This window comes from Mustela nivalis (genome assembly GCF_964662115.1).
Source record: "Mustela nivalis genome assembly, contig: HAP1_SCAFFOLD_2437, whole genome shotgun sequence".
Classification (NCBI taxonomy): domain Eukaryota; kingdom Metazoa; phylum Chordata; class Mammalia; order Carnivora; family Mustelidae; genus Mustela; species Mustela nivalis.
The window spans coordinates 7,703-22,902 of record NW_028134228.1 but is presented as its reverse complement, the minus strand read 5'-3'; the positions used below and the strand labels follow the sequence as shown (position 1 = coordinate 22,902).

The window sequence follows — 15,200 nt, the reverse complement described above, 5'->3', positions numbered from 1 at the left end:
GAAGGCGCATGGAGACTGGGTGAGAAGCTTCTATGGTGTGATGGCAAGGGCGCACTGCAAAGGTACGAGAAGAGATGGAAAGATGTATATGGACTCAAGAGGTTTAGGAAGCGAAATCCACAGGACTTGGTGTAACAGACTAGATTTTGGAAAGGTGACAGAGTAGGAGTTGACTTCTGTTTCCCGACTCCAGGCTAAACGGATGAAGTGTTTACTGAAAGAGGCAATAGAATAAGAAAGGTGGTTTTCAGTGGAGGAGGTGCTCATGAATTCCATCTTGAACCTGATGAGTCTGAGGGGCCACAGACACATCCGAGAAGAAAGGTCAGCAAGTCCGATACACAGAACTGGTGCTCAGGAGGCGTGTGGGCCAGAGACAGGAATCTGCCTTACCTGCTGATAGGTGGTCATGAAGCTGCACAAAAGGTCATCTAGGGAAAGAAAGGAACACGGGGCTGAGCCCATAACAGCATTCAGTGGCTACCAGGAGCATGACTTTGCACAGGAGACACATCAGAGAGGTAGAAAAAAGACAGGAAGCAATGCAGAGCATTTGGTCTACTGCGATGTCGAGTAAGGAGACAGAGAAAGGTCAGGTGCACTGACTTAGAAACAGTTTTGGTAAGAACTCTTTAGTGGAACGACAGGGCCTGAAGGGTGGAAGGTGGGAAAGTCAAGTCAACCCCTGAGCACTGGCTGTGATGTGTGACACTGACAGGGCAATACCTAGAGGTGGGGCATTCAAGTGGGAGAGGATCAAACAGGAGCGTGTGATGGGAAGGAGTGCAGGGGAGAGGATCCTCGCAGGCTCCTGGAAGGGCGGAAGGGCATGGACTCCGAGCCAGAGTGGAGACTGAACCCGAGGAGGAAGAAGAGCCCCTCCGGGTACCAGGCGAGGAGGAGAAGGGGACAAATACAAGAATGGGATCATGATCAGCAGGATGGAGGAGGTCCCATGGGATGGCTGCTAATTTTTCTGTATGACTGGAGATGAAGTCATATGTTGAGATGGAAGAAGAAGGCTACATGTGATGTCAATAGCACACCCATGTAAATGGTCTAATTTATCTGTTATGCCACTTTCTCCCCCTACTACCAATACCTTATGTCCCGCTCATCTATTAGTTGGCTGTCAACCCAAAGGATTTTCGTATTTCTAAGCTGACAAAGTATGATGTTGCCAGTGCCTCTGCCCCAGGTGACCCTTCCCCATCTGCCATTCCTGCACTTTGATCACCTACCTCTTTTGCATACCTTTCCCCTTCTATTTCTCATTAGATCTCATAAACATGACTTTTTAAGTAGTCTCCTGCCACCAGTCAGCTCGAACTCAACAGATATGACCATGCAACTTCCTGCTGTAAACCTGACTGCAGCTCTACCGTGAAGACTGCATCAACATGGACCCCTCAATGTATGCAGTGTCCAAGGTGCAACCCGCAGCCCCACCCCATCTCCCTTTCTACCATCCCAGTCTCATTCCAAAATGTGCCAAACAAGACACCTATGTAGAAATACAACACCGACAGCACGCTCTCCACTCATTTCTGCCTCGGAACTGTAACTTAACAAAACATCTCTCTGACGAAAACACAAATTGCAAATAACCTTTATCTCCAGCTCCTACATAGAAGATCAATACCACTTTACACAGAACAGCTGTTCCATGTATTTTCCTTCTATGTATGAAGGGGTCACGTTCATTAACACTACAAATTGTACATTATATTCAGAAATTTCAGAGCCTTGAAAGAATATGGAATTGCTGGCATTCTAGCCACTTTCCCAGTTTGCTCTCTTCCTACCTCTAAGTCCTACTTTAGAACTGCTATTGTGAGATTTCTATTTTCCGAAGCTGCTTTGACCAAAGGCATTCTGTCAGCTCCGAGTGAGAAAGATGGCGGGGCGAGGAAGTGTGAGAAAATGCTAGTGTTAGGCCCAAAGAAAGCCTGACGAAGTCCAAAGACAGACAAGCTAAAGAGACTTCCGTGCTTTGAGATTCTTTAAGTCTGTGTGTGTGCCTTTTCTTCTTCCAATGACCTCTCTCCTCATCACGTGTCCTTCGTTAACAAAAGGTTTCTGGATCAGAGAATTCACTCTGTGCTCTCCTTCAGACACTCCATTCAATTTACACCTTTTATTACAGTGGCTTAACATCACCACACAAGAACAAGAGTACAATATACCTTCGTCTAGACATCCCTACATATTAAAAAGGATATGGCCACACCGCAGAGAATCCAGACATAAGCACTTTTAAAGTCAGAGTTTAGGAGATGTGATCTGAATGCAAGTATCAAAAAGGAACTAGCTGGTTAACCCAAAAAAGAAAAAAAACATATTATGACTTGAAGCCATAAAAAAGTAAGAAATTCAAAATCTTTTCAGAATTTTAGGTACCTACAGAGCCAAAACTTTTTAACACTGAAACCAGCTACTAAATCCCAATCCTTAGAAATTAAACATATACGTTTTGATAGTTTAAGTACAGACCCAGGGGGATACAGAAAACAGATAAAGCTCCTCCTTGCTCTGATTCAAAGCTTGGGACATTTTCAAGGCTATGTCTGATGAACCTTTCCTGTCAGTAAAGTCTTTTCAGTTTAAATTTCTATTCTGTAAGTTTATGTCCTACAGTTATCTGCTGCCAGCTTCAGGCTGACCTCACCAAGAGAAGTAGGGCAACTTTAGAAAAGGAGCTTGGTATGCTTTGTAGTACTGGACCAAAACCAGTAAGGACAGTACAGTCTTTCAGATTTCTCATTCCGGGAGCTTAAGACGAAAGTCAGGCATAAACGTTAGGTTAAGTGCCTTTTTCACCCGATTCCTGGTAAGTTCGTGCGTTCAGAGATGTGTTCAATGCACAGTCGCTCAGCTTCTAGGCACAAGGCACTGGGAGGCTTCTGTCAGGCCGGAAGAGCGGCGGTCTGACTGTGCCCCACGGTATCAGAGGCGGGTCCTACGGGTCCAGGGCTTTTACGTTTAGCTCAAAACCGCATGCCCTGAACTTTCAGGCCTTTTCATTCAATGTGCACGATTTCACAGGAGTGCTTTCTCCAGGCTGCACTTAGCCCACCCGAGGCCAAGAGACTCACTGCGAAGTGCAGTGAGGTCCCCGCCGAGGACCCGTCTGGGGCGGGGATGGCCCAGGAAGACCGCAGGAAAAGCCCGAGGAGAGGCCCCGGAGGGCCAAGGAGGGCAGACCACCCACGGCGCGGCTCCGGGGAGCAGAGCCCAGGCACGCACCTTCATGAACTCGTCCTTGTCGAAGCAGAGCGTGTCCGGCCCCTTGGGCAGGTTCATCTTACTTCTCTCCATCCCTCCGGCTGCCGCCTCTAAGCACCGACACTCGAGAGAGAAGGAAAGGTAGGAGGCTGCGCTCCCCAATGGGTGAAGCCACGGCGTTTCCACCGCACAGAAGGCACCGCTTCCTCCAACATGGCAGCACCCCCGCCCGGCCAATGAAAGAGGACGCTGCAGGCCCGCCTCCGCCTGCCCCCGCCAAGAGAGGCGCGCGGCCCGCTGCCGCCGAGCCAGCAGGTGATCCTGCCCCGTGTGGCGGAGGGCGACACTACAACCTCGCCTATGTTTCTGCAGGGCAGCCCCGCCGCAGGTGATGCCGGGTGAGCCGGAGAGGGGAGGGCGGGGAGGGTCAGGGGCGCTCCCTCCCCACCCCGCCCTTTCCCTCGGATAATCGGCCTGCGAACCTCTTCCAGGACCTTCTCCCGAGATTGTCCCGCGGGAAGCATAGCCGTGGCGGGATGCTGGCCCTTTACTTCTGCGGCCGGTTGTCCAGAGTGGGGGGCGCATCCGGGTGTCAGGCCTCCAGTCCCCGGGCGCCGCTGCTGCAGCCGCCTGGGCGCGGAGTCCTCTGTGGGAACCCGGCTTCCGCCCTTAGCCCCGGCACCCACCCGCGAGCGTGGCTTCTCCCCCGCTGAGCTTGGCTCCAGCGATCTGTAGGGAGGAAGGTGGTCAGCTGGCAGCCTCGGGTCGTCTGGGCAGCTCCCAGCTCCACGTCGGCTCAGCTGCGGGGCGGCCACAAGTTTGGGTTCTCAGAGCTCTTAAAGAATCACCTCACTACCGGCCGGCCGACAAAACGCAGCCTACAAGTAGATGTGGGAGCATGTTTATGTCCAGTCCGCTATAGAATGGGCGGAATCGTGTGTTTTTGGTTCGATCACCACACCTGCCCCCAATTTCCGAGACCCCCTCCTCCTCCTGCCATCCACCCCACATTTATTTTGAGATTTTTCTTTCCTCTTCCCTTGCTCTTTCTCCCACTGTCCCCCCCTTTAGTGGGAATGTCATGGTCAAATGATGATTCATTTCTCTTTTTTTTTCTCCGTGAGACTCTGACAGCTCAAACCACAGATCTCACGCGTGCCCTTCAGGCTGCAGCTTTGCTGTAATAGCCCAGGACTGGGCTGCCCCTCCCAATGCTGAGATCTCCCAGAGATAGCACCCAGAGATAGCAGGAGCAGTCCTTAGAAAGGGATGGGACACAGCAAGACAATGGCTTACAGTGAGTCTTGCATTCGAGTCACTCCAAACGGGAAACTGGTCACTTTTTTTTAAAACGTGAGTACAGGGACGCCTGGGTGGCTCACTTGGTTAAGCAGCTGCCTTCGGCTCAGGTCATGATACCAGCGTCTTTGGATTGAGTCCCACATCAGGCTCCTTGCTCAGCAGGGAGCCTCTTTCTCCCTCTGCCTCTGCCTGCCATTCTGTCTGCCTGTGCTTGCTCTCTAACCCCCCCTCTCTCTGATAAATAAATTTAAAAAAATCTTTAAAACGTGAGTACAGAATCTGAAACAATACATTCCCTAGCAGTGGGCCTGGCAAGGCCTTGTTGAGGAAAACGTTCCCAGTCAATATCCAGAGACTATGACAGGTAGGATGAGAGCTAGAATCTTATTTGGAGAATCAGAATAAATTGTCAGGGGAGCAACTATGAAAGTGCATTCTATGCTCATTTGGATATAGGGAATGAAAGCCTCATTATTTGGTCTTTGTTTGTTTACTCTTATTATGAAAATTCTCAAGCATACACCAAAGTGTGTAGAGCAGAAGGATCCCGGCCCTTCCAAGTACTTATCACTCTGCTTCCCCAACTGTTTCATAGGCCCTCCTCCTTCTACTGCCCCAAAAGTGCCTGTATTTTTGTTTTTTGTGGAGGGGGGAGGTCTGGAATATATTTTAAAGTAAATCCCAAACATCACATCATTCCCTGCTCCCCAAATACCTTGGTTTACACATCAAAGAAGGAGGAGGAAGAGGTGGAGGAGGGGAAGACTGAGAAGGAGGAGGGATGAAGAAGAGAGATTTCTGCACAGGCCCACTATGCCAGAATCAATAGGTCTAATAAGCTATTCCGATTGGCTCTGAGAGGCATGACTTTTAGCCCAGGGCCATAGTGCTAATAATCGACAAGGGCAAATTCAGGCAGCGCAAACAGCAAGGCCCACACTCATCACCAAGGCACTGAGAGGGGGGGGCAAGGGTGCCAGACCGATGGAACAAAGTTGTCTGGGAACCCCACCTGCCCTAGAAGTCCAGATGAGCGAGTAGTTGAACTGTTTTTTACCTTCATTGTCATTCCTTTCTGAAATTATTGCCGGCCTTTGGTAAAGACATGAACCTGAGCTTGTGCAGCCTGGGGTACTGATCTTGGGGTTGCTGAAGAGAGTAGGTGCCAACAAAGAATGAAAATCCCTGCTGCCTGCTCTCCTTCCGAGAGTCAGGAGGGAATAGTCAAGACCCCATACAGTGCACTGCCACTTGGAGCCCTGGCTGTGGCAGTGGCGTGGCCCACCAAAGCCAGGAGCAACAGGCAAGACCCCAGACCCCAAATGCTAATGGAACACCCTGGGGAGGACGAAGGAAAGGCAGAGAGTCAGGGGAAACCTTCCCAAAGGACATTTCCCTCACTTTCATCTGGGAGCTGACATTCAGCTGGTACACACCCCTTTAGCCACACAAAGTTTGGTGACTAGCCTCTGGCCAGAACCTGCTGTGTGTCTCCCTACCCTGAACCCTTCCCAAGATCCCTACCATGGCCTCGCGATCCAGGCACTGGGTGTGTAACACTTGACTCTGCAGGGGTCCCCGGGCCAGCATTTGGTTAGTTAGTTGTCCGCGCTGTTAAAGATTTGACTACTGTTACATGTTTGACTCTCGTCTTTGGTGATGGTAACTATTTCATAGGAAATAGAAGCTGGAATCCAGGAAACAGAATGGAAGATGAAATTAAAAAGTGGATACAAAGCTTCTAATCAGAGCCAGACACAATCGGTGATCAGCTATATCCCAGTCTCTCCCCTCTTCTCTGATCTGTACTTTCCTTAATGAGGAATGAGACTTTAAGTTGACTTTTTTTTATGTTCAAGTCTCTCTCTCTCGATTCCCTAACTTGGCTCCCTTGCCTTTATTTCATCCTAGAGCTTGTGCCCACGACTTCTTTTCTAAGTAAATATTAACCCCCTTTGACTCTGAATCTCTGGAAAATTCTCAGTTCCCTATTTTTGCTGGCACTGTGACAGGTCCTCATTTCTCCTTCCCACTCCTATTTATACTTTTCACATTTTTTTTTTGGCAGGTTGGCTACAGAACACTCAAAAATTGCAAAGAGAAATATTGTGTTCTGGAAATTCATCCGAGCATTTTTTTCCAATATCGTCCTTATGCTCTTCTGATCCTCTCTTGAACTGTTGGACTAAAGCAGCTGACGCTTCCACCAGCAACCAGAGTCATCCTGTCCACTACTGTGGGAACAGAGGGTTTCCATTTGGAACTGCAGACTGAGCCTAAAGTCTGGTGGCCCTTTGGTGCCAGGATAGCAGGTATGGGACGGGTGGGACATGGAGGACAAGCATCATGGTAGAGGTCTCCATTTGACCAGGAAAGCTCACAATGAGCCAACAGGTCCATTTCAACATCTTCTGTATTTTCCTTATAACCTGTTTCCTTCCAGAGTGGATTTGAGATCATTTAGTTTGATTCTTAAATATTTCCCATTCCAACCGGAAACAGACTCATCCTAGGGGCTCCCAAATTCTGCCTCATCTTCCTAATCAGTTAGTACCCCAAATTGGGTGTGATAGTGCCAGAACATTCTTCCATGTGTATTTTATAAAAGACTAGTATTTTATTAGTTTTTTTCAAACTAATAAGAATGATAAGGGTAAGTTTTTTTTCTTTTAAAGCATAGGCAAAATCACGAAAGACATTGAAATGAACCTAAAAGATTACACTGTCTTCCAAGGGAAAACAGGTGTTGTCTCATGTACCCTTCTGGGCTGACCAATTCTATGGGATATTCTGTGCCTTTCTTGTCTTTGAGCTATTTTGCAACTCTATAGATTGTACATAATTGATGTGGATGCAGATGATCTTGTCTAGCTATATGTAAATGAATTTTGTCCACTGGAAGTACAGTTGACCCCCTTTCCTTTGGTAGAAGGCAGTTTTGCATCCATTTGCATTCTGTTTGCATATCTATTTGCATCTATCAGAGCAAATTCGTTTAAGTATTACTGATTGTATATGTGTCTGCCTTGAGATTCTTGCTTGAAGTGGTGGTAACCTCTTAGTGGTTCCCGAGCTAATGAATGAATTAAACAAAATCCCTTCAGGCATTCATCTCATATTTGTAAAATGGTCCTTATTTAATCTTTTCGAGAAAATGATACACTAGCAAACCACGACAAGATTCTGGTAAATGAAAAGTGCAATGAAATCAAATCGGAATGAATTTTAGAATTACCTTCAACGTGGCCCACACTATGCCAGAGGCAGAGAATGAATGAATCTCAAAGACATGGCTTCTGGCCCCCAGGAGTTACAATGTCAACATTGGCATGCCTGAGAAATGCATGTGACTTTCCCATCAGGGTTTCCCCGAGGGTTCAGTTAAGCTTTCTCTTCCAAGCTACCCTCTCTTGTAGTGATATCAACTGTGCCCTTGGTTTCAGCTCCCATTCCCTAGCCAACATCTCTCCCACTGATACACGACCATCTGTTTCTTTCCTACCCACCAGGCCCGTGTAACTGACTACCTACTCATGCTATTTCACTGATGTCCCACCTGTGCCTCAAAACCCAGCATGTTCAAAACTTGATTCATCATCGTTTCTGAAAGAACGGCTTATCCTCTTTTGTTTTGTTCCTTTAGAAATGATTCTACCAATGCCAGCGGCATGCACCAGAAACCAGGAAGGAATCATACAGCTGAGCCAACCTGCTGTACTTTAAAACACTTGACCACAATTCTCCAGTGGATACTCAACCCTGGCTTCAAACTCCCTTGTCTCTCTAGTGAGTTTGCTTTCCCTCTAATGGATGACCATTTCACACCTTCAAGACTGCCTCAACAATCCCTACCCCCACCTCTTCTGAACTATGTCACCTCACTCCCAGCTCCTGTCCTAGGGATGAGGGAGCAGAAGGCAAGCTTAGAACAAAGCAGAAACTGGCACCCTACACCCTCTCCCCATACCATATGTGTAACATTCCTCATGCAATCCCAGCTGCCCTAAAGGAAAAACGATGCTTAACTGATAGAGATCCCAGTCCTGCAGGACAGGAGTCTCCCTCCATCTACAAATGTCCTAGCGACTTACAAGGAAGGAAGAAGCTTTCTCATCAATAGCCTGACTTCCAGAGACCCATACCTCAGTTTCCGGAAGCCCTAGCATCACCCTCCCCTCCATAATATTGAGGGAGGCTAAGGGGGAGGGAAGTGTAATAAAACTGAATTTCTTCTAAGCCCAAAGCCCACTGACAAGGATGTGTGATAGGAGGAATGTAACATATCTCCAGGAAACTCCCGACTGTCTTCATGCTTTCCCTCATTAGAGGCAAAAACAGCCTTGACTTGACAATAACCAGGTCTCCCTTATCCTGAAATTCTTCTTTAGCATATGACAGTCCTTCCGGACACCCCCTTTTTCCTCACATTCCTCAGCTCCCAGTCAGCCATGCCTCTGTCTGAGCAGCTCTTTCTGCCCCTGGGTCTTGTCCCTGTGTTTTAATAAAACCACCATTTGCACCTAAGACATCTCAAGAATCCTTTCTTGGTCATCGGCTCTGGACCTCACCCCACCAAACCTCACCTGTGTTCCAAAACTTCATCACTAGTGTCACACTTCAAGAAAATAAAAGCCCTTTGTGCAGGAATTCCCTTATCTTACCACCAGCCAATCAAATCTATACCTACATTTGTATCCATTTTTAATTTGTTTTTAGACATTTACTCAACAAATATTTAGTCAGTACCTACTGTGTGCTACACACTGCCCTGAGTGTTTGTAAATCTGTGGCGAACGACACAGAAAAGTCCCTGGCATCATGGAATTTACATGGTAATTGGAGAAATGTACAAGAAACACAGAAAGAGTTGAAGACAGAGCAGGTTTATTGAGAAGAGCAGACATCCCCAGCTGGGGTTTGTTCTTCCTTGTGCCTGGGATTTGTTCCCTCCAGCCCTCTCCAGGACTCTACTCCCAGGGTCAATATCAAGTTCTCATTCCAATGTATCCTTCCAGTCAGAAGACAAATGACCTTTTTCTTAAAAACAAAAGGAAAAAACCCAAAACAAAGACTTCCTTTAACCTTCTATCTTCCTATAACCTCCATATTTCTCTCCCCACCTCATTCCCAGCATAGCTTGTAAAATATTTGTCTACACCTGTGGGTGTAGGGTACCATGTCCCCAAGGGTAGTTGAAAAATCTCTATAAAGAATCCTTATATGCAGATCATTTTAAGGGAGTCCATTTCCAGATCCAAACTCCATGTGTGCTCTGTAGGATAGGTGATATGCCCATTCTTGGGTCTGATATCAGGATACTCCTCTCCTCCCTGGAAGATCAAGACACTCCTCTCAGATCTTATTAGAGTATGGGACTTGGGCTGATACCAAAGTTGAAATACCAGTTTTGTTTCAAATAATGCCCTTCTGTGGGCAGTCCTGGGGCTCTGCCTTTAGGGCTTCCTCTCCTTATTAGGGTAAAGGTTAACATGGGAAAGGGGATTTGGGCAGATGTTGGAAGTGCTCTGACATCAGAATAACAATCAGTTTTGGTTAGTGGCACTCATTAATTCATATTTAAATTAAACTACTTATTCTTAGGGACATAATAGGGAAAAGCACAAGTAAGGATTATAATGGTTTCATTCCATTCCAGTGTGGTTTGGGAAATAAAATAACAAAAAATGAGACTGTTCTGCTTTAAAAAAAATCAACTTGTAGCAGGCAAATGTTATTCCAATGAAGTCGATCCTTTCCTATCTCATTTTCTTTTTAAAGATTCATTTATTTATTTGGTAGAGAGAGACACACACACACACACACACAGAGAACACAAGTAGGGAGAGCAGGGGAGGGAGAAGGAGGCTTCCTGCTGATCAGGAATGTGGGCCTTCATCCCAAGCCCCTGGGATCATGACCTGAGCCAAAGGCAGCTGCTTAGTGACTGAGCCACCCAGGTGCCCTCTATCTCATTTTTACAATGTTTAATATTTTCAACACCTAGTTAATAAAATATACATATATTGTGATGACAAGTTTATGATTAAAAAGTTTCAGATGCCCACTTAAAAATGTGCAAGGTGTGTGAATTCTCATAGGCGGTCCATGCACAATACACGCCTATCACTAGCAAACGTGGATGTACTCAGTGTCTCTAGATTTCCGCTTCCTTAGTGCCCTCTTTTTTTTTTTTTACAGCCACATGCAGAAAAATGAAATTGGACCATTTCCTTACACCACACACAAAAATAGACTCAAAATGGATGAGGGACCTCAATATGCGAAAGGAATCCATCAAAATCCTTGAGGAGAACACGGGCAGCAACCTCTTCGACCTCTGCCGCAGCAATATCTTCCTAGGAACAACGCAAAAGGCAAGGGAAGCATGGGAAAAAATGAACTATCGGGATTTCATCAAGATCAAAAGCTTTTGCACAACAAAGGAAACAGTTAACAAAATCAAAAGACAACTGACAGAATGGGAGAAGATATTTGCAAACGACATATCAGATAAAGGACTAGTGTCCAGAATCTATAAAGAACTTAGCAAACTCAACACCCAAAGAACAAATAATCCAATCAAGAAATGGGCAGAGGACATGAACAGACATTTCTTCAAAGAAGACATCCAGATGGCCAACAGACACATGAAAAAGTGCTCCATATCACTCGGCATCAGGGAAATGCAAATCAAAACCACAATGAGATATCACCTCACACCAGTCAGAATGGCTAAAATCAACAAGTCAGGAAATGACATGCTGGCGAGGATGCGGAGAAAGGGGAACCCTCCTCCACTGTTGGTGGGAATGCAAGCTGGTGCAGCCACTCTGGAAAACAGCATGGAGGTTCCTCAAAATGTTGAAAATAGAACTGCCCTATGACCCAGCAATTGAACTATTGGGTATTTACCCTAAAGATACAAATGTAGTGATCCAAAGGGGCACATGCACCAGAATGTTTATAGCAGCAATGTCCACAATAGCCTTAGTGCCCTCTTAATCACATGGTTTCTCTTCCTACCATCCTGGACCTGTATTCTCAATTTGCTTCTCTATTTCATCTCTGCCCCTTTGAAGAGCTTGATTCTGGGTCTTCTGTACCTATGCGTTCGCTCTCTCTCTCTCTCCCTCTCTCCCTCGATCAGGCTTTCGCAACCTAGCACTATTGATACCTGGTGGGTGATTCTCTGCTGTGGGGCTGTCCTGTGCCCTGCAGGACAGTTAGCAGCATCTCTGGTCTCTAGCCACTAGATGCCAGCAGCACCCCCCCCCCCAAGTGGTGACCACCAAAAATGTCACCAGATATTGTTCAATCAGCCCTGGGAGCAAAACTCCTTGCCTCCCAGCCCCAGTTTAAAAACCACTGCTTTAGCCGATTCCATTCAGCATCACTGATTTAAGTTCTTTGTAGAAGCTGAAGGCTCTGAAGTTAACGTCTTTAATCCTAACCCTCCCTTGGAGCTGAGAATTACATGGCCAGCTGCCTGCAGCATATTTCTCCATGAATATGTAACAGGAGTCTTATTTTCACCATGATTTCTATCCTGCTCCCTCCTCAACCTGCTCCTGTCCCAGTCTCCCCATCTTAGTAAACAGCATCCCCACCTCCTACTGGCTAAAGCCTCAGCCCCTAGGATAAATTCCCCCTTTCCCTTTTCTCATATCTAATCCATCAGCAAAACCAACTGATTTGATCTCCAAAACAGAAGTCAGACTTGCTCACTGCTCTTTATATCCACTGCTCCCATTTGAATCCAAACCCTGAAATTTTTTTTGCACTTCAGACACTGTTAACAGTCATTGGTCCCACGACTACACCTACACAGATATTTTACAAGATTGCTAATCACCGCCAAGTTGCCAAATCCAATGATTAACCCTCAGATCCAAATGACTCAACCTGTCAGTCCTATAGACATAGAAGTCCCTCCACTTCTCTGGAAATATTCTATCTTTTTCATCGTGATGTTGGCTCTCCCTTCCTCTTCCACACTGGTCAGTGATGATGGCTCCTTTCCTGGCTGGGCTTTTTTGAGCTTCCTGACCTTTAGACATCAGTCCTGTGCTCTGGGACTCGGACCTTCTGCTTGAATTATCTGTTGTGTTAAAAAAAAATTCAGCTGAGTACATTTTAAAGAACCTATTGCCTTTATTCAATGATTCACGAAATGGGCAGCATCCTGCTTGCAGACTGAAAGGAGCTCGGAGGAGCAGTACAAAATGAAATACTTTTATAGGCAGAAGAGAGGAAGAGCAAGGAAGTCACATCAGGCAAACAAGGCAGGTTGGTTATGGCCAGGTGACTTGGCTTCTGGGGATGGCAGGGGTCCGAGGGAGTGGGGATCAGGTGGTGTCTGCTTGCTTGGGCTCAGATTCCATTTCTGGGACAGCTGAAATCATAATTAAGTCTGGTTTGGGGGACATGGGGCTTAGCATAAGCAACTCCATTTTGGGCCTCTTGTTTTGTTTTTAATAGTTACTTCATAACAAATAATAACAAGTTTAGTAACTTTAAACAGCTCAGTTTACTATCCTACCATCTCTAGCTGTCAGGAGGCCAGACACAGCTTAACCAGGGTCCTTGGCTCTGGGTCTCACTCAAAGGAGGAGAGAAGGCGCCCACCAAGCTGTGTTCTCACGTGCAGGTTCCACTAGGGAAGGCTCTGCTTCCAAACTCACTCGGGTTGTTGGCAGAACTCATTTCCTTGTAGCTGTGTGATTTGGGGGGCAGCCCATGCTGGGGCGGGCCAGGGAGATTCTCCAGGCTGTTAAATGGAAACCATCCTCAGCCCCCAGAGGCTGCTTGCGGTTTCCTGCCATATAACTCTCTCCACAGGTGATTCCGAACTTGGCTCTTTGCTTCTTCAAGTCCAGGACAGCCTCTCACTCCAATCAGTAAAACAGTCTGATTTACTATAATGAGATCATAATAGTGACATCTTCTTACCTTGCCAAATTCTACTGGTTAAAAGCAAGTCCTAAGTCCCATACACACTCCCATCCATACTCACAGGACAAATACCAGGGGACAGATATCATGAAGCTGCCTTATCATGTTGCCAAACACACCTCTGTACATACTCACTGCGTAGGTAAGCCCACTTCTTCTCAGAGCTTGAACCCTATGTCCTAACGGTGCTCATATTTGTGCCTCCAGCCTGGACCTCACCCATGAATGCCAGACTCGTGTGTTCAGCTGCTGGTTGGGCATCCCCATGTGGATTCAGCCACCATCTCCAGAACCAAACACCTGTTGCCTATCAAACTTGCTTCTCCCATCGTCTTTCCCATCTTAGCAAGTGGGAACGTCACTGTTCCAGGGCCTCGGGCCCCCAAAATTATAAAATCATCTCAACTCTTGTCTTTTCCACACACTCCACACTTAATATATTTACAAATCCTGCGTGTTTTGTCTTCAATATACACCCAGAATCTCCCCCCTTCTCCCTACCCCTGCATCTACTTCTCTGGTCTGGGCCAATACCCCCTCTCACGCAGATCAGTGGTCCTCAACCAGGAGAATTTTGTGCACCTGCTCCCCCCCCCAGGGGATTTTGACAGAGTCTGGACACACTTTTCGTTGTCACAACTTGGGAGTGGGAAAGGGCGCTCCTGCGATCTAGTGGTCAGTGCACAGGACAGCTCCCCATAGCAAAAATTAATGTGGCCCCAAATGCCAGCAGTATAGAAATCTCAGTCTACATTAATGCAAGTAGCATCCCCACCCCACAACCCCACAAGTCTGTTCTGCACACAGCAGCCTGAGTGATTCTTTTCTTTTCTCTTTATGATTTTATTTATTTACTTGACAGAGCGAGAGAGAGATCCATGTAGGCAGAGAGGCAGGCAGTGGGAAAGGGAGAATCAGGCTCCCTGATGATCAGAGAGCCCAATGCGGGGCTCGATGCCAGGACCCCGAGACCATGACCTGAGCTGAAGGCAGAGGCTTAACCCACTGAGCCACCCAGGCACCCCGATCCTTTTCTAATCTAAATCAAGTCAAGCCTCTTCAAAACCATCCAAGCTCTTCTCATCTGGCACAAAGTTAAAGGCAAATCTTTACAATGGCCTTCAAGCCTTTATGTGATCTGACCCCACTACCTTCCTTACCTACCTCCTACCACTTGCCGTCTTGCTCATTTTTTGCCCAGCATTATTGGTCAACGTGTCATTCTTTTAACACACCAGATGTGCTCCCACCTTGGGCTTACTGTTTGCTTTGTGTGGGATGCTCTTCTCCAAACAACACAACTGCTCATTCCTTAATTTCCTCCAGGCCTTTCCTCAAATGAGGGAGACTTCCCTGACACAGTCCCATAGAAAATACCAACCTGCTCCCCTAAACCCTCACACCCCATGTCCACTCATTCAGCTTAGTTTCCTTCCTACCCCACATCAACCCCTGATATGTATGTATATTTATTTGCTTCATTTCTCACTCAACAGCTAAAATGAAAACTCCAAGAGGACATCAAATTCATTTTGTTTCTTGTTAACTATTCTGTCATTAGGGTTTAGAACAGTACCTGACACATAGTAGATGTTCAGTAAATATTGGAGAATGATTTGTTTCTATTTTTGCCTTTTCTCTATCCATTCTTTACACAGCAGCCAAAAATGACATTTTAAAAATGCAAAAGGAATCCCATGACCACCCTCCACCCACCAGTG

General features: G+C 46.6%; 1 protein-coding gene and 1 long non-coding RNA gene across 3 annotated transcripts in view; one reads left to right on the top strand and one right to left on the bottom strand.

The window, feature by feature from the left end:
• Positions 1-3,623, bottom strand: part of LOC309858440 (conserved oligomeric Golgi complex subunit 2-like) — a 30,985-nt gene extending 27,362 nt beyond the window's left edge. Inside the window, exon 1 of the mRNA XM_082751133.1 lies at positions 3,247-3,623. Coding sequence (XP_082607259.1) covers positions 3,247-3,318 — 72 coding nt within the window. The 5' untranslated portion in view covers positions 3,319-3,623. The remainder of the gene's footprint in view (positions 1-3,246) is intronic.
• Positions 3,624-3,650: 27 nt separating this feature from the next.
• LOC309858441 lies at positions 3,651-13,735 on the top strand. 2 transcript variants are annotated; one of them, XR_014308189.1, is made up of 4 exons: positions 3,651-4,109; positions 6,596-6,839; positions 8,171-8,313; positions 13,687-13,735. It is a non-coding gene; the product is annotated as an uncharacterized lncRNA (long non-coding RNA). The 2 variants fall into 2 exon arrangements; XR_014308190.1 differs by lacking the exon at positions 3,651-4,109 and adding an exon at positions 6,261-6,291.
• Positions 13,736-15,200: the final 1,465 nt, after the last annotated feature.